At 43.3% G+C, this 21,583-nt stretch overlaps 1 protein-coding gene across 5 annotated transcripts in view; it reads left to right on the forward strand.

The window, feature by feature from the left end:
- LOC113121548 (protein NLRC3-like) overlaps positions 1 to 21,583 on the forward strand; it is a 100,435-nt gene that overhangs the window by 43,943 nt on the left and 34,909 nt on the right. For all 5 annotated transcript variants that reach the window (XM_026292146.2, XM_026292147.2, XM_026292150.1 and 2 more), the window contains 2 exons: positions 19,131 to 19,324; positions 19,427 to 21,275. In XM_026292146.2, the coding sequence (XP_026147931.1) occupies positions 19,131 to 19,324; positions 19,427 to 21,275 (2,043 nt within the window). The remainder of the gene's footprint in view (positions 1 to 19,130; positions 19,325 to 19,426; positions 21,276 to 21,583) is intronic.

A 21,583-nucleotide genomic window follows, 5' to 3' on the forward strand; every position in this document is an offset into this window, starting at 1 on the left:
CTGTGGGGCTTCGACGGCTTCACCCTGGCCGGAGAACGTTCCACCACATTATTGGCGTCGCTGACAGGACGGGCTGATGGGACCTCGGGATCTGGACCACCTGCCTGCCGCTCACAGCGACCGATGATCACCAAACAAAAGGTGAGCAGAACCATTTGAATCTGCATGTTGCTGAGGACTGGAGACAGGTGAAAGGGTCCTAACCTGTCCTATAAAGAACCTCTAACCTATAGGAGGCCACTAACCTGTAGGAGAACATAAGAACAAAGGAAACACCACGGTGCAGGATGAATAAGAATGTGAATGAAAGGTCTGTGGACGGTGCCGATAATCAGTTGGCTTTGGGTTTATATATATATGTAGACCTGAAGAGCTAATATGGTGGAGGGATAGCAGCTGTTATCAGACCATAACACATTGATAGAATGTTATTGGACTTTCTGTGGAAACATGAGAGACATTATGTCAAGAAATCCCTTGTTCTAAAGAAATATGAATGTGCTGGATTCAGTTTTTTAAGGTTGGAGCTCTTCCTTTTTTGTTGTTATGTCATTCCAATATTGCTAAGTTGCCCCTTAAATGATCCAGTGTTCACTAACAAGCCCTTTTGGCCTGGCATCTGATTTATAAACAGAACTTTAGTCCTCACAGTTATTGGATTTGGAATAATGGTGGTATTCTTTAGAAAAGGAAATCCTTGTCTTTTCCAAATTGGATCAATAATGATATTATTCTTGTTTCTCAGTGACTAAACTCTGATGGTTATTTCTATTCTTATTCTGAGTTTTTGTAGAAATATAATATTCCTGTCACTCCATGTGAGTTCTCCATTGTAATGGATACCATTCCCAGTGGGGCCATCGCTCTTCTCAAAGGCTGTTAGATCCTGTTTTCTTTGTCAATGATTCATCCCTTTGATACTGTGATTGGCAAGATTGGTTTTTATCTCCTTCTTCCGGTCGGAACAAAAGAATGAGACAACTGTTTCAGGCTGAGATAACTTCTCAGTCCTGACCTGACCCTTCCTCACTGGATCAGTCCTGACCTGACCCCCCCTCACTGGATCAGTCCTGACCTGACCCTCCTCACTGGATCAGTCCTGACCTGACCCCCCCTCACTGGATCAGTCCTGACCTGACCCTCCTCACTGGCTCAGTCCTGTCCTGACCCCTCTCACTGGATCAGTCCTGTCCTGACCCCCCTCACTGGATCAGTCCTGTCCTGTCCTCTGCTGTAGTACTGTGGTGCTGAGGTGTCACCTTGTATTTCTCACAGCTGACAGGAACCACTAGAGGGGAGCAAAGACCAGAATATGACAGAGTGTCACTGATGATTGGTCAGTATTCAGAGGGGTCCCATCTTCATAGGCCACTCAGACTGGATGGACTAGTCTGGTTCTCCCTCAATCTCCCTCAGACACGGACACACAAAACCTCATCAACAGCTAAAAACTCCACATCCAATTTGTTAAAACACCTAAAGGAAAAACACATCTACTTCTGCAGTCGTGTCCAGTCCTTCACCAGCTAAACCACAGAAGCTGGATTTCTCCCGACCAACACCGACCCTAAGTGGAGAAGGTCTGAAAAAACCACCTTCTGTTCTTCTTCTACACAACTGGCCCTGGAAATCAGCAGGTCACACTGTGGGTCTGAGGGAGAAGGACATGGTCTTGGTTAAAACTGGGTCCCACTGTTGTTAAAATCTGAAGTAGTCCCTAGTTGGACCAAGTGAATGTGTCCAAACTCTGTGTGTGAGAGCTTTAGTCTGTCTGTGCTCTAGATTTTCTTTCTAGGTGAAATAAGTGAGAAAAAGTCAATAGTGTGTTGGTGTTTCACAGAGATGGACTTTCTCATTGAAGCACACAGTGTAGTGAGGCTGTCATTGGTAGGACAAAGAATTGGGTTTACCAGCCTGGAATAAAGGGATGAGGTTAAGTTAGAGTTTGTCTTGATGCACTTCCAACAGCTTGTGCATCCTAAATGGACATCCAAAGCAGAAACACTTGGTTTTTATCTGATGGTTGTTTAGTTTCTGCTCCTAACAAACAGCAGGTGTAAAAACAGTCGACTCTGTTGGTCCAGACATGAACATAACTCAGCCTCGTATGTGCATATGATGATTCCAGGGAGAAGATCAGCCCTATGGCTGTTTTATTCACATATCCAATGGGTTAACGCTGCTGCAGGATCATTTCCTTTAGTGTGGGACATGCTTTGTATATGCATTGAATACAGGTTCAGTGTCAGTGCTGAGAAGGTGAACACTGTAGATAATTACTTTCAGGTTCTTGTTAGAAGTCATATAAGTGGCCGCAGAATATTAGTGACTTTTAGCAAAAACTGCCTTGTTGAAGAGAAAAGAACATCTAGAAGTCTCTTGGCTGTGTAAGTCCCATTTCTAATGATCCTAATTCTAGTCTAAATGAGCCTGTGAAGAACGTGGACTAGACAGAACAACAAGCAGAAGTGCTTGATGAAATTCATTTGTGTCAAAGAACGTTCAACAACTGCACCAACATCAGGGAGAAGGTGAAGCAGCGTCACCTCCTCCTCTCTCAGGTTGTCTGAATGTCAACACTCAGTCTAAACTGGGTTTCAGCTGCAGACTTTGTTAGCTGCACTTTGCAGTCTGCAGTATAGCTCTTTGTTTGGAGCAGCATTTTCACTGCTGTTCCATGAGGAGTCAGAGTTTAGTGTCAACTCATTGATTGATCTGGATATTCAGATGATCTTCAGTTGAGTCCTGAGTTTATTCTAAAGGTAGTGACTGTGGAAAGTCCCAGGACAAGTAAACAAAGTGCCTTCTAGTCTGGAAATGAGGGTATATGAGCATATTTCTCTTGGTCCTCTGCATGGAGCATGAGTACAGCTCCTGCTTTATGTATCACGTGTGCAGTCAGTACTGAGGAATATAGACATTTGTCTTGTCATGATGAGAATGAAGTGAAGTCATTTATCTGTTGTTCAGTTGAAACAGGAAACAGACCATCAAACATATGAGCCAATAATGTTTGTTATACAGGTGAAGAAGAAAACAACAGTGGCCTATGAGCCAAAAGGATTGATAAGTTCTTTCTTGTTTTGGCATCTGTGATGTGTGGAGTCAAGTTCTTCAAGCTGTGCTGAAATACTGTCTATGTGCCAACTACTGAAAATGGATCTAGAGAATCTTCTAAAACAATGTGTTTGTATGAAGCAGAAATAAACCAATGCAATATGTGTTTGATTTGTCAAAGCTCAGGAACTGGAACATGTTTCAGTCAGTGCTGAGGTTTTTACTTTGTCTCTCCATTATTATTAGCTGTTAGCTACAGGAAATGATGCTGCAGCTTTTTAATCTCACTTCACAGAAACTCTGTGGAAAACAGACACATGCAACATGTCTTTGGTCTCATTATGATGCTGACGCTGAGAGAAAGAAAAAAGGATTTCTACATGAGCCTTTGAATCCAATGATCATCCTTCACTGCTGTTTAATGCACAGTGGTCTCTGCATTTGAAGCATCAGCAGCACGACATGTTTTCTGTGAAATATCTGAGAGCTTTTCTTTTCTGGGCTAAATCCTTCTCCAGGTGTTTTTCTGCCTGTTGAGAAGTTGTTGACATGCCCCAGCTGATGTTCAGACAACAAACTGATGTTGTGTTAACACTGAGCTACAGGACTGGAATAGGCTGCTGAGGAGGAACCAGCTGTTGGTCCCAACAGGTGGATCAGTTGTTTGTCTTTGCTTTTCCAGCCAATGCAAATTGTCGACTGACTGAGGGGGAGAAATAAACAGAAATAAAAACAGGAGAGTAGGAACCACATCATGTGATAAGGAACCAAAGCTAATACACCACTTCTTTCTCTCTCTGTGTCCTTTCAAAGTAAAAGGTCAATCTGGCTGTGCACTATATCCAATATGAGTTTGTATTAGTGTAGAATGTGAATGCATTGACTTCTGAATATCCTGTAATCTGAATATGTCTTTATGCGTCTTAATCTACAGAATGTATTTACCGTAGGAATCTGTTGAGGACAAAATGCCATTTAGTTCTCTGAGAGTGAACTTCTGCTAAATCACCTCCCTCCTCTTGGTCTTTTCTGATCCACTGTGTGATTCTGTCTCGTCTCCCTGCACGTGGACTCAGACTGGGAGTGAGGCTGAGGTTGTGTGTGTGAAAGTGGGACAAAATGGGATTTTCTGTTTGATTGCTGCCCCACTGCAGCTGGATTCAAAACATGTGATGTCTATGTAATATCAGTGGATCAGACCTGCCTGTCTCAGGCCTACATGTGTCTGTTGTGTGTCAGGTGAAGCATAAAACAATATCAAATACAGCTGTGATCTGTGATTATTTCCTGTGGGAAGCTTCGGGCGTTTACGCTCGTGTCCCTCAGACCAGGCCGCCGTCACGGACGTGTTAGTCCAAAGGGTCGTCGATCGGCGCTGAGGTCCAGCTGGAGTCACGGAGACATGAAGGTGGACCAGAAGGTATTTTTCAAAGCCCAAGGAACAGCACATTGTCCTCACTGTTCACTGTGAGTTTAGAAAAGAGCAGCCTGCCACGTCTTTATTGTTGTTGTTACTGGACAATATAGAGTCTTAACAATAAAGATCTTTGTTATGGACAGAAGCTGAAGAGACTGATGACAACAAGGAAATCATAGAAGCTACTTCCTCCTCCTCTAAAGTGTGAGATTAAAGTCCTTGTCACACTTTGGGCTTTGAGTTCTTCTAGTTCTTCTTAGTGAAACAATGAATGAAAAACACATAATGACATCAAACTAAAAACAAACTCAATTTCAAAGATCCAATGAATATTTTGGCAGGATTGACATTTGAATTCAATTTATTTCCAAACAACAAACTATAATAACTCTAATTATTACTTCTAAATGAACTACAGAAGAAATCTCATATATAGAGAAATGCTGTGCTATAGCACTTAAAATATTAAAATAAGAGAGACTTAGAAATAGAAGCCTCAAGTTTCAGGCTCTTTAGAGCAGAAGGTCCATGGATTAACTTCACTTCTGTAAAAAAATATTCACAGGGTAAATTGCTGTGACTAATTTAAAATGGGTTTCTTTAACTTTAGGAGCAATAGGAAAGGAGAGATAGAAGGAAAAGGATTTTTTACACAAAGAAATATCTAAACAGTCCCTTGAATAACATGAATTAAAGTCTCCAAAAGTTTTTTGTTTGAAAACCGAATTAAAAACTTTATTACATTTCTTATCCAACAAATTAATGACACCCACTTTTAGGGCAGACAAGGCAGGAGTTACCAAGGAGTATTGTAAGGAGCCCTGAATCAACTGGAGTAAGGCCATTGGAAGAGCTTTGCATAATATGTCATAATCTTTCTTGGAAACTACAAGATAATTAATTCTAATTTAAAATTCTTCTAAGGAAAGTAGTTGGCCGTTGGAATTTAAGATATCAGTAACAAATTTAATGTCGTTATTGTACCAGATTGTATCAGATTTAAAAACTGACTTCCTCTTTATAGTAATAGCCCTATTATTCCACAGCAGTGCATTATGGGGTGAAAAACTGTGGGACAATAACATTTTGCCAAAATTAAGGGCTTGTTTGTGGAAATTAGATAATTTGACAGGAATTTTTGGGATCTCAAAATCACATTTAAGCAGAAAATCCATCCCTCCAACCTTATTAAACAAACTATTGAGAATGTGGTACCATATTGATTGAGGCTGGGAAATACAACCTTTAAGCCATTTGGCTCTAAGAGCTGCAATAAAAGATTCAAAATCTGTGGCTTCTAAACCCCCATTTTCATAGGAAATACTCGGGGTCCACAGGGACTTTGGGCAGTAACAGGCTTTGCCCTTATTATCGCGATGCTTTGGTGGAAACGGGAGGTTTTCAGTAAATCACGTGGGATAAAGCAGTCTGACCTCACCCCTTCAAAGTAAAGGTCGCCTCTATTTCTTTAAAATAAAGAATGGCATTAAGAATGCCCAGAATGCACCGCGGTGAAGTGTCTCTGGCTGCGATATCTTGTTAATTTATTTCTGGTCCCCCTCCGCCCCCACCGAAGTATTTTTAGACGTATATAGGCGAGGCGAGGCTTTTATTGTGAAGGAGCTGGTGTAGCGGGGGGGGGGGGGGGCAGCGTTGGTTTTCAAACTAATAGTTTGTGAGGCACGGTAAGTTCGACTCTTATTTTCTTTATGGTTTCACTGTCCGAGGCTCCAGTTCAGGATCCAGGTGGACTGTAGGAGCTGGACTATGTGCTGGTCTGGTCCGTGGTCTGAGGGGCAGCAGTTTTTATATATTGAGGATTTTTGCTCAGTAGTTTCTGTGAAAGGTGAAAGTCCGAGTCGTGTTGAAGAGCTGTCGTCCTGTTTCCTGTGAGTTTCTGGAGACGACAGCTCTGGGACCTTTCTGGGAAAAGTGCGTCAGAAACAAAAAGTAGATCCAGCCTGGACTTTAGTTTGACTGACGGAAACTTGGCTCATATTGACCTGATCAGGAATCAATAAAGAATCGGGCCAATAGGCAGAATCAATACTGGTCCTGGTCTCAGTTCCCATCCCTACTTATACACAACATTTAGGTATTTGTCTTGTAGTATTAGGTGGAGTACTTTAGAGTAAATAGTCACATTGTGTGTGTTGCTGTGTTGGATTTAATTCATGTTGTCCACTTGTTGGTACCTGGACCCTCAGAGTACCAGCTGCTGGGACCATGTCCTGGACTTTGTTGTGTAGTGGGCTTGGGGTCCTGGTTGGACTGGTCTTTCTGCGAATACACTAAAAAGCAGGCTAGAAATATATAAGTAGTACCTGTAAGTTCAGTACCCAGTAGAGCTGCAGTACAACATTAAACCCAGATCAGAGCGGGTAGTGTACTCATGTGTGTATAGTGGTACTGCTGTAACCACAGAGTCATGTGACTTCCTGTGGCGCAGCAGGAAGTGTTCAGTAGGTGAGCTCAGACTCCATGTTGAGAGCAGACAGCAGGAGGAGGAAAAGTGAAGCTGAAGCAGGTGAGTGTTAATCCAACATTATTATGATCTGACTGTTGGAGGCTCACACTCACTTTTCTCTCTGTGGACTGTGGAGGGAAGAACCTGGGTCCACACAAAGCCACTGAAACTAAAGGAGGAAACAACAGGCCGTGACTTCCTGTGGACACAAAGTCCTGATCCTCTGAAGAATCCACATTAAAGCTGCAGCTGAGCCCAGAACAGAGGGCCAGCTTTAAAGACAGTTGTTGTGCTGCCTGCTCTGAGTCCACTGGACTCTGGCTTCATGTCCGTGTGGCTGGACTTCCTGTTTTCTGATTTGTTACTATGTCAGTTGAATGGTAAAAACTCCAACAAAAGGAGAAACAATAACACAACTAACTGTTGACACTGGTCTCTGATCTCACCAGGGACTCACAATGGGACCAGAGGACATATTAGATATTCTGGAGGATCTGGGAGAAGATGAATTTAAAAAGTTCAAGTGGTTCCTGGAGCAGGAAGGCATCAGAAGGAGCCAGCTGGAGAGGGCAAGAAGACCTGACACTGTGAGTCTGATGGTGCAGAGATATGGACTTGATGGAACTGTGGAGGAGACCAAGAAGGTGTTAGAGAAGATTCCCAGGAAGGACCTGGTGCAGAGTCTGTCAGACATCAGCTCAGGACCAGAAGGTCAGTAACAGGAAGAGGAAAGGACAGTGTTGTTTTTTTAACAGAATTCAGGTTTTACCAGTGAGACTTTAATCCTGTCCAACAACCAGACAGTGGACTTGCTGAAATTCACTGAATTGGAATTTGCTTGAAAGTTCAGAAGGTTCATGTTGTGATTTAAGATGATATCACTTTAGTGATGAAAACATTACACTGGTGCTGTTCTAAGAGAAAATCCTGGTCTTGGCTGGTGTTTCATTTGGAGCAGGAAGACATGCAGTGTTGTCCACCTGAGTCTGAACATGTGGCCATTAAAAATGACACTAAACCAAATCCACATGAACGTAACTATGAAAATAACAGACACCCCCCTTTGTCTCTCACCAGGACCCCTCTGGTCTCAGACGTCTGAGGCTCACCCTCCTCAGGACCCTTCAGCAGCTCCTCACACTAAAGGTAAATCTGCTTGTTTTGAATCAGTGGAAGACACAGATCACATCCCTGGACAGATGGATCAGACATGATAAGGCTGTAATTACAGTCACATAGTAAAAAGAAGCTGCATCTGTAGACATGTGCACTAATGCTTTTATGTTCTTCCCCATCTAAGTTGTTCTGTTCCTTCTAAATCCATACTGCTGTTCACATAGTAATTTATATTTTCCATAAACTCATCCAGCTGTTTAATAGAGACTTTTTCCAATATTTTAGAAAATTGGGTTGTCAGTGTCTTGTGTCACATTTTACCAACCTTTATTTTTTTTCAGCTGCAGCTCAGAGGGAAGCACCAAACATCACAGTCACTGCCCAGGATGGAAGTGTCAGCATGGCACCTCAGTTTACTGGTGCTCATGTGAGTGGTGATGTAAACATCACTGTAAACATGAATGTAAACAACAGACCTGGTAAATATTGACCTGAATTTATGAAGCTCCTTCTGTTTATTTGTGTGATTGCATTAATCAGTCTGAGTTTCTCAAGAGATGTTCCTGTTCCTGTTTCAGGTCAGGTTCCTGCCAGGACACATGAGGCTGATGTTGTTGTTCAGACGTCTGAGGCTCACCCTCCTCAGGACCCTTCAGCAGCTCCTCACACTAAAGGTAAATCTGCTTGTTTTGAATCAGTGGAAGACACAGACCACATCCCTGGACAGATGGATCAGACATGATAAGGCTGTAATTACAGTCACATAGTAAAAAGAAGCTGCATCTGGAGACATGTGCACTAATGCCTTTATGTTCTTCCCCATCTATGTTTGGCTCAGTTGTAGAGGTTCCAGTACCAGAGCCACAGTCCATCACACACTATCAGGAGATTCTCCGGTCAAACCTCAAAGACAGGTTCATGTGTGCAACACAAGGATGGACAGAGAATAAGGATAAGCAGCGTCTGGATGAGATCTACACTGAACTGTACATCACAGCTGGAGCCTCCACACACATCAGCAAACAGCACGAGGTCAGGCAGCTTGAGATGGCAGGGAAGAAAACCGATACAGAGAAACCAGTGAAACCCAGTGACATGTTCAAACCTCCTCCTGAACAATACAGACCCATAAAAACAGTGCTGACCAATGGGATCGCAGGAATTGGAAAAACATTCCTTGTGCACAAGTTTGTGTTGGACTGGGCTGAAGGACGGACCAATCAGGACATGGATCTGCTTTTCCCCCTCAGCTTCCGTCACCTGAATCCACTGAAGGGAGACCAGTTCAGTCTGGCAGAGCTCCTGCATGAATGTATTAAGGAAACTGTTGGGATCAAGGAGGAGGCTCTGAATTTCATCTTTCAAAAGCTGCAGTCATCAGGAAACACCAACTATGACAAGAGTGAATTCAAGCTCCTGTTTATTTTGGATGGACTGGATGAGAGTCGCCTCCAGCTGGACTGTAGTACCGATAAAACTCAGAGACTTAAATTTAAAGTGACAGAGTCCACCTCAGTGGACGAGCTGCTGACAAACCTCATCAGGGGGAAACTGCTTCCCTCCGCTCGCCTCTGGATAACCACCAGACCTGCAGCAGCCAATCAGGTCCACCCAGATTTTGTGGACATAGTGACAGAGGTCAGAGGGTTCACAGACCAGCAGAAGGAGGAGTACTTCAGGAAGAGGTTCAAAGATGAGGAGCGGTCCAATAAAGTCATTTCCCACATCAAGAGCTCACGAAGCCTCCACATCATGTGTCACATCCCGGTCTTCTGCTGGATCACTGCTATAGTTCTGGAGGATCTGTTGGAAACCAGAGAGGTGGAAGAGCTGCCCAAGACCCTGACTGAGATGTACGCAGAGTTCCTGTGGTTTCAGATCAAACAGAGGGAAAAGAAATACGGTCCAGAAGGCTCAGAAAAGTGTTTTCAGGACATGAAGTCATTAGCAAAACTGGCTTTTCAGCAGCTGGAAGAAGGAAACCTGGTCTTTTATGAGAAAGGCTTAAAAGAGAGCGGCATTGATGTCAGTGAAGCCTCAATGTACTCAGGAGTGTTCACAGAGATCTTTAAAGAGGAGAGGGGGAGGAAGAATGAAGCCATGATGTTCAGCTTTGTTCATCTGAGTGTTCAGGAGTTTCTGGCTGCAGTCTACATGGTCCACTGTTACAATGACAGGAGGACACAGGTACTGGAGAAGTTCCTGGGGCGAAAGTACAGAAGGTCACCTCTTTCTATGGTTGATTTAACCCTAGATGGCCTCCTATTGGGAACCATGGAGATATCCCTAGAAAGTAAAAGTGGCCACATGGACCTGTTTGTCCGCTTCCTTCATGGCCTCTGTCTGGAGTCCAACCAGAGAGTGTTAGGAGGCCTGCTGGGTCAGGCAGAGACCAGTCCAGGAACCATTCAGAGAGCCATCAACAACCTGAAGAAGATGAACAGATATCATATCTATCCTGACAGAAGCATCAACATTTTCCACTGTCTGATGGAGCTGAACGACCACTCAGTCCATCAGGAGATCCAAGAGTTCCTGAAGTCAGGGAACAGATCAGGGAAGAGACTCTCTGAGATCCAGTGCTCAGCTCTGGCCTACATGCTGCAGATGTCAGAGGAGGTTCTGGATGAGTTGGACCTGAACCAGTACAACACATCAACCCAGGGAGTACTGAGACTGATTCCAGCTGTGAGGAACTGCAGAAAGTTTAAGTAAGTCCAGATGTGCCCAAGTGAAAGAAATCTATTTTTGTATATTTTCTAAAAGTATATTGAGTATACTTTTGAAATACTTTGAAATACTTGAAGTTGTGTTAAAATGAAACCAGTGAAGTTGCTGGAAGCTGCACTATAAATCTGCTTTAGTACATGAAAAACCTATTTTTCACGTATTATTGGGTACTTTTGCTGCCCAAAATACTACACTCCTGTTAAAATATACATGAAACATTTCATGTATTTGTTTTTCTTTTTTAATAAATTTGCAAAAATTTCTACATTTCTGTTTTTTTCTGTCAAGATGGGGTGCTGAGTGTACATTAATGAAAAATAAAATGAACTTTTTTGATTTTGGCAAATGGCTGCAATGACACAAAGAGTGAAAAATTTAAAGGGGTCTGAATACTTTCCGTACCCACTGTATTGCATTAAAAGACAATGATATTGGACTGATATTCCTAGTAAATATAAGTCCACTATAAGCATCATTGTGTGTTTAATAAATACACCAACAATGCCCTCTGAATGGATTCTCCAAACACTGAGTCTGAAATGTATGTAAATGTAAAAGCTGCAGATGTTCCTGTTGATTTTTTTCTCTCTGTACAGTGAATGAACACAGTTCTTCTTTTTCTTTCCAATGGTTTTTCCATGGGACACATTTTTCTTCTGTTTCTCTTCACACACTGATGTTTTTCTGCCACATGTGAACAAATGTCCAACATTGGAATAAACAGGGACAGGCCTGTTGTGGAAGTTCCAAAGGAACTGAGTTTTCTCTGCTTCCTGTCCAAGATGAAAGCAGAACAAAGATGAAGCGTGTGCAGTGTGACAGAGAGTGAGAAGAATTCTTATTTCATGTCCAACCCACTGAGAGAAGATCAGCTGAACCACTGATGTGAAGACACAACAGGACATGTCCCTGTTTGACATCAACTGATTCAACTCAATATATTGTCTCTGTCATAATAACAGCTTTTCTAATATATGTCCTCACAGACTTTATGGCTCTGCACTCTCAGAGACTCACTTTGAAGTCGTGGTCTCGGCTCTGAAGTCCAACCCCTCCCATCTGATAGAACTGGACCTGATTATGAACGACCTGCTGGATCCAGATGTGCAGCAGCTGTGTGGTGGACTGCAGAGTCCAGACTGTAGACTGGAGACTCTGAGGTCAGTTGACTGACTGTTACTATTGTAGATCTTAGATGTTGAATCCACAACTAAAGCTCCTGTGAATGTTGGTTGTTCCCTTCAGTGTTTTCATTGTTCTTCTATTCTCAGCAGACTAAGAATGTCCCAAAAATGTCATCTGTCAGGAAGTTGTTCTGAATCCTTTGTGTTTCTAAACAAACTGTGGAAACAGTCCAAAGCTGAAACTGTTTCAACTGAAACTGTCCAGTGTTTGTCCAAGTTTTGATCCCAACAATATGTCAATATTGGACCAGACTAATATCTGACATCCTCCTGAGAGCCAGAAGGAAAAAGGTTGGAATATTTCCATTTTGGAATAGAAGTGAAGACTTTGGGACATGAGAAACAAAGTCCTCTTTCTTTTTGGGGAAGAACACGTCCCTGTAGTGGACATTGGGTCTTGCTTTGTCCCAAAAACCACACAATAAGCATCAGTTTGCTGACGATAATGTTGGATTCTCTCTGCATTTCTATCTGATTTTTCTCACTTGATGAAACTCAGAGAAAACATATGACACAGTCAGTTGTCAACAATCTATGAATGGGATTCCAAAGCTTGTGTTTAGTGGCCAATGACACAGTGGGGATCAGTCCCAACACAAGGACATGATCTGGTCTGTGCATTGGGACTGGGCCATTAGAAAGCAGTTCTCAGCCTGTTGTCATTGCCAAGGCCTCAAATCCTGATGCTGTGTGAAGAAGCTTTGAGTAGTTTTTGTTCCTGAACTGAAGCCAGCAGCTTTTGGTCCTGACACTGTCCACCCAGTTTGTTCCCTAATCCAAATCTCATTGTGAAGAACAAATCCACAGTGTCTCTATAAAGTTGATCCCATAGAAATGAAAGCACATGTGGAGCACAGAGACACACAGATGAAATCATGTGTCCAGGTGGTTGAGCTGTGTTTAGTGTCTGAGCTGCTGCTGCTGCTGCTGCTGCTGCTGCTTTACCTCTGTGCTGTGCTGAGGCTGCAGCCAATAAAGCCAGAGAAGAAGATGCAGAGAGGGAAGAGACAGGAGACAGGAGAGCCTGGGGGAGCTTCCTTGGCTCAGATAGAATAAGGAGGAACAATTCAATGCATTGTTTTGTTGCACTTTGGAACTGGGTCAACAAACTTTAAGCAGGAAACTTTAAAGCTGCACAGTGACAGTATGAGCCATCAACTAGATTGATTCTGCTGTTGGCTGGAAAGCAGCTTCTCTTCCCATGTGCTGACAATAATATCATGATATAGTCAGACTATTATTACTATTATTCTGACTGTTCTCATATTATTCTTCTCATTATTATCATTCTACATTTCCCTTCAGGGATTAATCAAGTTGATCTCATCTCATTATTCTAATGAAAAGAAGAAGAATTGTCATCATCATCATCACCATCCTCATTGTCATCAACATAAGTGTCACATTGGATCTCCTTCTTTGCTTCTTTATTCAGGTTGATCAGCTGCAGTTTGTCAGAGACCAGCTGTGGTTATCTGGTCTCAGCTCTGAAGTCCAACCCCTCCCATCTGAGACACCTGGACCTGAGTCTGAACAAGCTGCATTATTCAGCTGTGCAGCAGCTGTGTGATCTTGTCCAGAGTCCAGACTGTAGCCTGAAGACTCTGAGGTCAGTAGAGGGTTGGAGTCAGTCCATGGTGCTTTCAGCAGGTCTGGACTAAACCCAGCTTTATTTCTTTATTTCATTTATTTCAATTTCATTAAAACAGATAAATACAATCATGTTGTCCATCGTCCCCAGAAGCCAGAGCTTGTAAATAGGGGAGACAGACAGCATTAATCTAATTTTAACCTAAAATATTGTGTAATATCCTAAAATTCCTCAAACACCCAAACATCATAAATGACAAATAACATCCAGACATATAGACACTGGCACCTGAAAAATAAACCATGACATTATAATGAAAATACCATAAGAACAACAAGTGATGCCACTTGACTTAGTTTTCAAATCAACAGGTTTAGGAATCAGTGTATGTTTGAAGCAACTTTCCCTTTAAGCTCTTTTTACAGCTGGACAGAGATGAAGATGCTTTAATGTTGTTTTCAAGCTTGTTCCAGATCTGTGGCCTCTACAGGTCACACTCAGACTTGGACATTGGACTTTGTGTTTCTTTCCCCTTAAGATGTGTTTATTTCTAGGACTTTGTCCATGTGAAGGAGAAGTGATAAGATCACACAGTCTGACATTGAGTTCATAAACTACATTGTACTTCAAGCATTGTGGGAAAAGTTGGTCTCAGTAAGTTTCATCTGTTTATTGTCCTAAAAAAGAAGGTCAGAGGGGGCATTTATCTTAGTCCATGATATGACACATAAGACTTTCTGTAATTTAGATCATAGATACATAATTTCTAAGATAAGATCACTTGGATATGTATCAGACCATATAACATTACTGTAGTTTAAGTGGGGCTCAAATGGAGATTTTTTCTGTCTTTATTGCTTTTGGTACCAGCCCACAAAGCAGGGAAAGATTAAAACAACAGACTAGTGCTCCAGAATATCATCCATGATGGGTTTTATCAGTTTACTACAGATGGTGTCCACGCCTTCTGGAGCCTTTCATGCTCATAATGATTTTAGAAACTTCTCATGTATCAGTTGGTGTAAGACACAAGGAATTTAAGTAATTCCCTTGAAGGCAGTGCTGGTAATTTGTGCTGCTCTACAGGCTTAAGAGTTTTGAGAGATTCTCCCCAATGGGGACGAAATAATTGTTAAAATCATAATTAAAAGTATTTCCTGTATTTGCTGCATCACTGGTGTCAGGTAGCTCAGTGGTTTCATGATCCCAGCCAAGGACTTTATTGATGAGTGCAGTCTCAATGCTGTGATGGGGCCTAAAGCCTGACTGAAGATCATCAAAGCAGTTGTTTAGCAGGAGAAAGTCAGGAAGTTGTTGGTGAACAACTTTTTCAAGGACTTTGCCTAAAAACAGCAGGTTTGATATGGGCCGGTAGTTGTTCAGGACTGTGGCATCAGGACTGGTCTCCTTCAGGAGAGGCTTGATGACAGCAGCTTTCAAGGCCCTTGGAAATGTTCCAGACTGTAGTGAGTTATTAACTAAGTGAGTTGTGGTAACAAACTGCTTAGTGCTGATTTCAGAAATCTAGAGGGTCAAACATGGAGGCAGCAGGTGGATGGACTCAGACTGGAGATGGTCTCTTCAACTGTTTTGTCATTGACAGGTATAAAATGTTCTACCAAGTGTCTCCTGGATGGCTGCAGAGTTGGTATCTGTGTTGTGCAGTTTATTGCAGGTTTAATACCCTGAACCTTGTCATTAAAAATAAAGCAAACTCATTGATTTAGATGTTGACATTAGTTCTGATGACAATGGAGATGAGGGTTTGTTCATCTACTCTGTTCCTGAACACTTTATCTTTAACAGGAACAGTCACATCCAGGACATTTAGAACACTTGAAGTATATGAAGTCAGCAAATCTTCACCATGAGACAAAGTGGTATTTTCAAACTTAATCATCTCCATAAACAGTTTCCTGGTGTTGTCATTTATGGGTCTTTATGGACAAATGTAGGTCCATAAAGGCATCTTTGGGAATTATGGACAAATCAACAATGATCAGACAAAGCCACATCAGTCACAGTGACATTAGAAATGTTAACATCCTCAGTGATGACAAGGTCCAGAGTGTGACCTCTGGTCTGGGTCGGCTCACTAACATGCTGACTAAGGCCGTTGGTTCCAAGGACAGCAGGAAGTTCTTTGGCGTTTCTGTCACAGGCCTTATCCACGTGAACATTAGAATCAGCTGTAATAACTAAAGAGTCCAACTCTGTGAAGATGACTGAAAGCATCTCAGTAAAATCATCAATAACATCTTGACAACATCGGGCAGGTTTGGAAATGATGATGTCGAGAACAGAGGGAGATGATTTTAGCTCCATTTGAAAAGATCCATCCTCAAATGATGAAAACTCCCCAAATGACTGTGGGGAACCAAGTTATCCCTAAACAAGGCACAGACCCTTTTTGTTTTCTCCTCTTTCTGATAGAAATGTGACATTAGGTGGTGGATTCAATAAGAACTGCACTTCTGTCCTGCTATCTAACCATGTTTCTGTTAAAAACATCAAATCAAGATTGTAAGAGGAGATAAAATTATTGATTAAAAATGATTAGTTACATAAAGATCTGACATTGAGCTGCAAGTTTCAAATTAGTTTAACTGGGACCTGAAACTATCTGTCTGCAGGGGATTTGAATCAGATTTCTCTGGTTGGACAGTCTCTCTCTTTTAGCCACTATATGACTTTGGACTGGAGCTATAGCACTAGGGGAGAGAGTTTTCTCCCTGGGCCTTAGGTCGATGGGGGGTCTAACAGGGGTGCTCTGAGGAAAGACAAGTGTAGGTGTTGGCTGAGGTGGTGGAGCTGGTGGAGTTTTAATTGATCGAGACACAGAGGTCATGCTCCTGGGTGGCAAAGGGGTGGTGTTTGCTGGGGGGATGGATTCACTGGTGTTCATGATAATACCTGTGACCTTGCCAGGTTAGGGGTAAGGGGCACCATTTTGATTCCTGATTCCATCAGGGGGATCCTTACATGGCTGATGAGGGTCCGTTGCTGGTGAGGTATGAGTGCTTTCTTCACTCCTCTATTCTCTCAGAGGAGCATTTGGCTGTTCAGACGATCGTCCAGACCCAGTCTGGTGCCTCAGAGAGTGGAGGAGGTTATCCGTTAGCCGTCTCACTCCACTCCTGCTCAGGTGTGAGCCCTTTCCCTTGAACAGGTTGCAGTTATCAATGAAGTGCACTCCTGTTATCTCACAGGCCTTGGACAGCCATGTGTTCAATACAAGCAGCCGACTGAGTTTATTAATCCTCCTGTCGATGTTTGGGAGAGGGCCACTGACAAATGACTGGATTTTCAGTTTGTCAAGTTTCTCTAATAATTTAGAAAAGTTGTGTTTTAAAACCTGATTCTCCCTTTCTGGTCTCCACTGCACCCACATGCAGGATCAGCTGTTTGACTCCTTGGTGTTTTGAGATGACCTGGGGGAGGAGAGCTGCTGTATCAGTGACCATGGCACTTGGGTAGCTGCATGTAATAATTCTGCTGTTTATGTCACTGACAGCAGCAGGATATCTCTATCCTTCACATCTGGCCCAGAATCTTTGTCTCTGTCTCTCTGACTGGCTCCATGGCTCCATTTTTCATTAAATTATGACTTTTGGTGCTTGTTTCTCAGTCACAGCAGACATTTGTTGCTCATTAGAATTTAGACCAGACAGTGGTTGAAACCTGTTTCTGAGCTGTATGTTTGATGATCCTACATATGCTCCTGGGGTGCCACCATTCTTCTTTCTAATTCTGTGACACTTTGGCACCAAGTTTATTCCAGGTGGCTTCATTCTGATCAGTTCCCACTTTTGGTCAACATAACATTTATTACTGACCACTGGGTCTGAACAAGAGCGTGTCCTGAAGTCCTTTTTCAGATTCCAGACCAAGAGTCTTCATTTGTAACACACTGATTTCCTGAAGATGTATCCTGCAGTTTGGGCACAATGTGTTTTCTTTTCCAGACATGTTGAAAAATGAACAATCCCTGACTGTAGTCGCTCAATAGGCCAGATTAGGTGTTAAAAGTAAAGTTCATTAGATCTCCTCTGTCGGCTGTCGCTATGGTTACCAGCCGATTGTCAGCATCCTGCTTATCCCAGTGGGTGGTTCTGACTTCAGCTCCATCCTGAGTTCTGTCCTGTCCTCCTCTCAGCGTCTCTGACGGCTGTCAGTCCCAGAGGAAAGCTTAGTCCTTTAGAAACTTTGAAACTTCCTGGTTGTGGAACAGGATCAGCAGTTTGTGGACTCAGAGCTCCAGAGAGAGAGAACCGATCAGTGACTGATGGGATATCAATAAAACCATGTTTGTCTTTGCAGATGTCGGTATCCCAGACAGAGACCAGGTTCTCCAGGATCCATCTGTCTGTCTATGAAGAATGACTGCTCTAAAGGAGACCCTCCAGACTTCAGTGCTGAACCTGGACCATCAGCCACAAAGTAAGAGACTGTTTCTACTGCGAACTGACTGTTCCAGCAGTGTGTGAGTGTGAATTGGTGATTGGGCAAAGAGTGTAAAAACCACTTGAGTTGACCTGAGTGTAGAAAAGTGCTATAGAAATATAAGACTATTCACCTTTTTCTCATTCAGGTGGTCTATGATCTTACCAGGCCACTTCATAGCCCAGGTCAGCTGTTAGGAAAACCGTTCCCTGGTTTTGAGAGGAGCCAGCTGAGGTTGCTCAGGCATCTGTTCCGGATCTGTTCTTCAGTCTAATGACTTTCACCTGATTTACATAGTCTCATCTAATGAGCCTATGGGACTAGGGGTGGACTGAAACCAACCTGTGAGATATATTGCAGTTTCCATACCAGCTTTCTCTTAGACTGATGAAGTCACTTGGATTAGTGAAACGTTTCGACCTAAAAACTAGAAGTCCAGTTGTCATGAGTCAACCTCTAGATAACTTCACCTGGACTGAGAATCTTCACAGACATTAAAGCGGTAGATGCAGTTTGTCACTTTAATGCTTCAGTTGATTGACAACACACACACACATAATAATGAGACTAAGTCAAACTAAAGCAGTTAAGGAAAGAGAAACACATCTTTCCACATGTGGAGCAGCTCAGGCCTCTGGCTGTTCTAAATAGAGCTCAGCCTGTGTCTACAGTGGTAGTGACTGAAAACATCCTAGTTGTTCCCAGCGTTATGTTTGCAGTCCTCTGGTGCTGCTGTTGCATCAGGAATGCAGTGGTTGAAACGCTTCCAAAAAACTCCAACATGCAGTTTATTTCTGCTGTCACATGGAAATGTTTCTGTCTTATCACTTTTTCTGTTTCTCACCACATTTCTCTTCTTCTCTCTTCTTTCTTTCCCTCAATGAACATCTCACTGGATCATCTTGATGTTGAGCTGCAAACCTTTGCAAACTGACAACTCAGTGTTGAATGTTGATCAGATACCAAACTTCATTATCAGCCAGTTCAGCTGTGGAGGAAAACTGATTTAAAGCCAGCTGGGAGACAGCTGGGAGTTTCCAGCTTCTGTCCAGTCAAACAATAAGAAAGTTTCCTCACTCAACATGTCTCCACCTCAACTAATCCCAGTTTGCTTCATGTCCACAGGGACAGGACCAGGACTCAGGTCTCTGAGGGGCAGTGGCTGTCCAGCTGTGCTTTGTGTCAGGACGTCCTGAAGGATCCAGTCTCTACCAGCTGTGGACACTGGTTCTGCAGACAGTGCATCACATTATACTGGGAACAGTCTAGTTCACCAGGAGACTGTCCCTGTCCCCAGTGTGGAGAAAGACCCAGAACCAGTAGGACCCACTGATTGTTCTACATTTGAGTTGGTCCTTCACAGTCGAGATTCTGTGTCACACAAACATCTGTTTGATTGAATCCTTTTTCTTGTCTTCCAGTGGACTCTGGTCTGCAGGAGGTTTTAGATCAACATAAGACCAGTCTGAGGACGAGATATGAACGTGTGACTGAAGGACCTGATCCAGCAGGAAGTGGAACCCTCCTCAACAGGATCTACACTGAGCTCTACATCACAGAGGGACTGAGTGAAGAGGTTAATACCCAACATGAGGTCTGGCAGCTGGAGACCACTTCCAAGATGGAGACTCTCCATGACAGTCCAATCAAGTGCCACGAGATCTTTAAAGCCTCCCCTGACCAGCAGAGACCCATCAGAGTGGTTCTGACCAACGGCGTCGCTGGTGTTGGTAAAACCTTCTCGGTGCAGAAGTTCAGTTTGGACTGGGCAGAGGCCTCAGAAAACCAAGACGTCAGTCTGCTGGTCCTGCTTTCGTTCAGGGAGCTGAACCTGATCAAGGATGAGCAGATCAGTCTTCTGAGGCTGCTCCATGTTTTCCATCCAACATTACAGAAGGTCACAGCAGAGCAGCTGACTGTCTGTAAAGTCCTGTTCATCTTTGACGGCCTGGATGAAAGCAGACTTTCACTGGATTTCAACAACAGGAAGGTGGTGTCTGATGTCACACAGGAGGCCTCGGTCAACGAGCTGCTGACAAACCTCATCCAGGGGAATCTGCTTCCCTCGGCTCTGGTCTGGATAACTTCCCGACCTGTGGCGGCCAATCGGATCCCTCCTACGTGTGTGGACAGGCTGACAGAAGTCCGAGGCTTCACTGACGCCCAGAAGGACGAGTACTTCAGGAGGAGATCCAGGGATGAAGAGCTGTCCAGCAGAATCATCTCCCACATCAAGGCATCCAGGAGCCTCCACATCATGTGTCAAATCCCAGTCTTCTGCTGGATCACTGCTACAGTTCTGGAGCACATGTTGACCACAGAGCAGAGAGGAGAGCTGCCCAAGACCCTGACTGACCTGTACTCAAACTTCCTGCTGGTTCAGACAAACAGGAAGAAGCACAAGTACCATGAGGTACATGAGACAAGTCCACGGCAGCTGACGGAGGCTGACGGGGAAGTTCTTCTGAAGCTGGGGAGGCTGGCGTTTGAACATCTGGAAGAAGGAAACATCCTGTTCTACCAAGAAGACCTGGAGCAGTGTGGTCTGGATGTCCCAGAGGCCTCGGTGTACTCAGGAGTCTGTACAGCGATCTTCAAAAGAGAGAGTGTGATCTTCCAGAAATCAGTCTACTGCTTTGTTCATCTGAGTGTTCAGGAGTTTCTGGCTGCAGTCTACATGGTCCACTGTTACTCCAACAGGAAGACACAGGTACTGGAGAAGTTCCTGGGGGGAAAGATGTACTCCCATAGCAAATATATAGATGGATACCTTCATGTGACTGTCATGTCGCTGGAAAAACATAAAACACTGGATGACTTCCTCAAAATAACGATGGCAAAATCCCTGGACAGTAAAAGTGGCCACCTGGACCTGTTTGTCCGCTTTTGTCATGGCCTCTGTCTGGAGTCCAACCAGAGAGTCTTAGGAGGCCTGCTGGGTCAGACAGAGACCAGTCCAGAAACCATCCAGAGAGCCATCAACAACCTGAAGGAGATGAACACAGATGATATCTCTCCTGACAGAAGCATCAACATCTTCCACTGTCTGATGGAGCTGAACGACCACTCAGTTCATCAGGAGATCCAAGAGTTCCTGAAGTCAGGGAACAGATCAAGGAAGAGACTCTCTGAGATCCAGTGCTCAGCTCTGGCCTACATGCTGCAGATGTCAGAGGAGGTTCTGGATGACTTGGACCTGAAGAAGTATAACACATCAGTCTGGGGACGACAGAGACTGATTCCAGCTGTGAGGAACTGCAGAAAGGCTAAGTAAGTCCAGATGTGCTCAAGTGAAAAACAATTATTTTTGTATATTTTCTAGAAGTATATTTTTGAAATACTTTGAAATACTTGTTGTGTTAAAATGAAACCAGTGAAGTTGCTGGAAGCTGCACTATAAATCTGCTTTAGTACATGAAAAACCTATTTTTCACGTATTATTGGGTACTTTTGCTGCCCAAAATACTACACTACTGTTAAAATATACATGAAACATTTGAAGTTGACTTGTTGCAAATGTCAAAAATCTATAGTGACATTAAACTGACAGTGTATTACTAATAGACTTTGAGCCAAAG

This window comes from Mastacembelus armatus, chromosome 20 (genome assembly GCF_900324485.2).
Source record: "Mastacembelus armatus chromosome 20, fMasArm1.2, whole genome shotgun sequence".
NCBI lineage: Eukaryota > Metazoa > Chordata > Actinopteri > Synbranchiformes > Mastacembelidae > Mastacembelus > Mastacembelus armatus.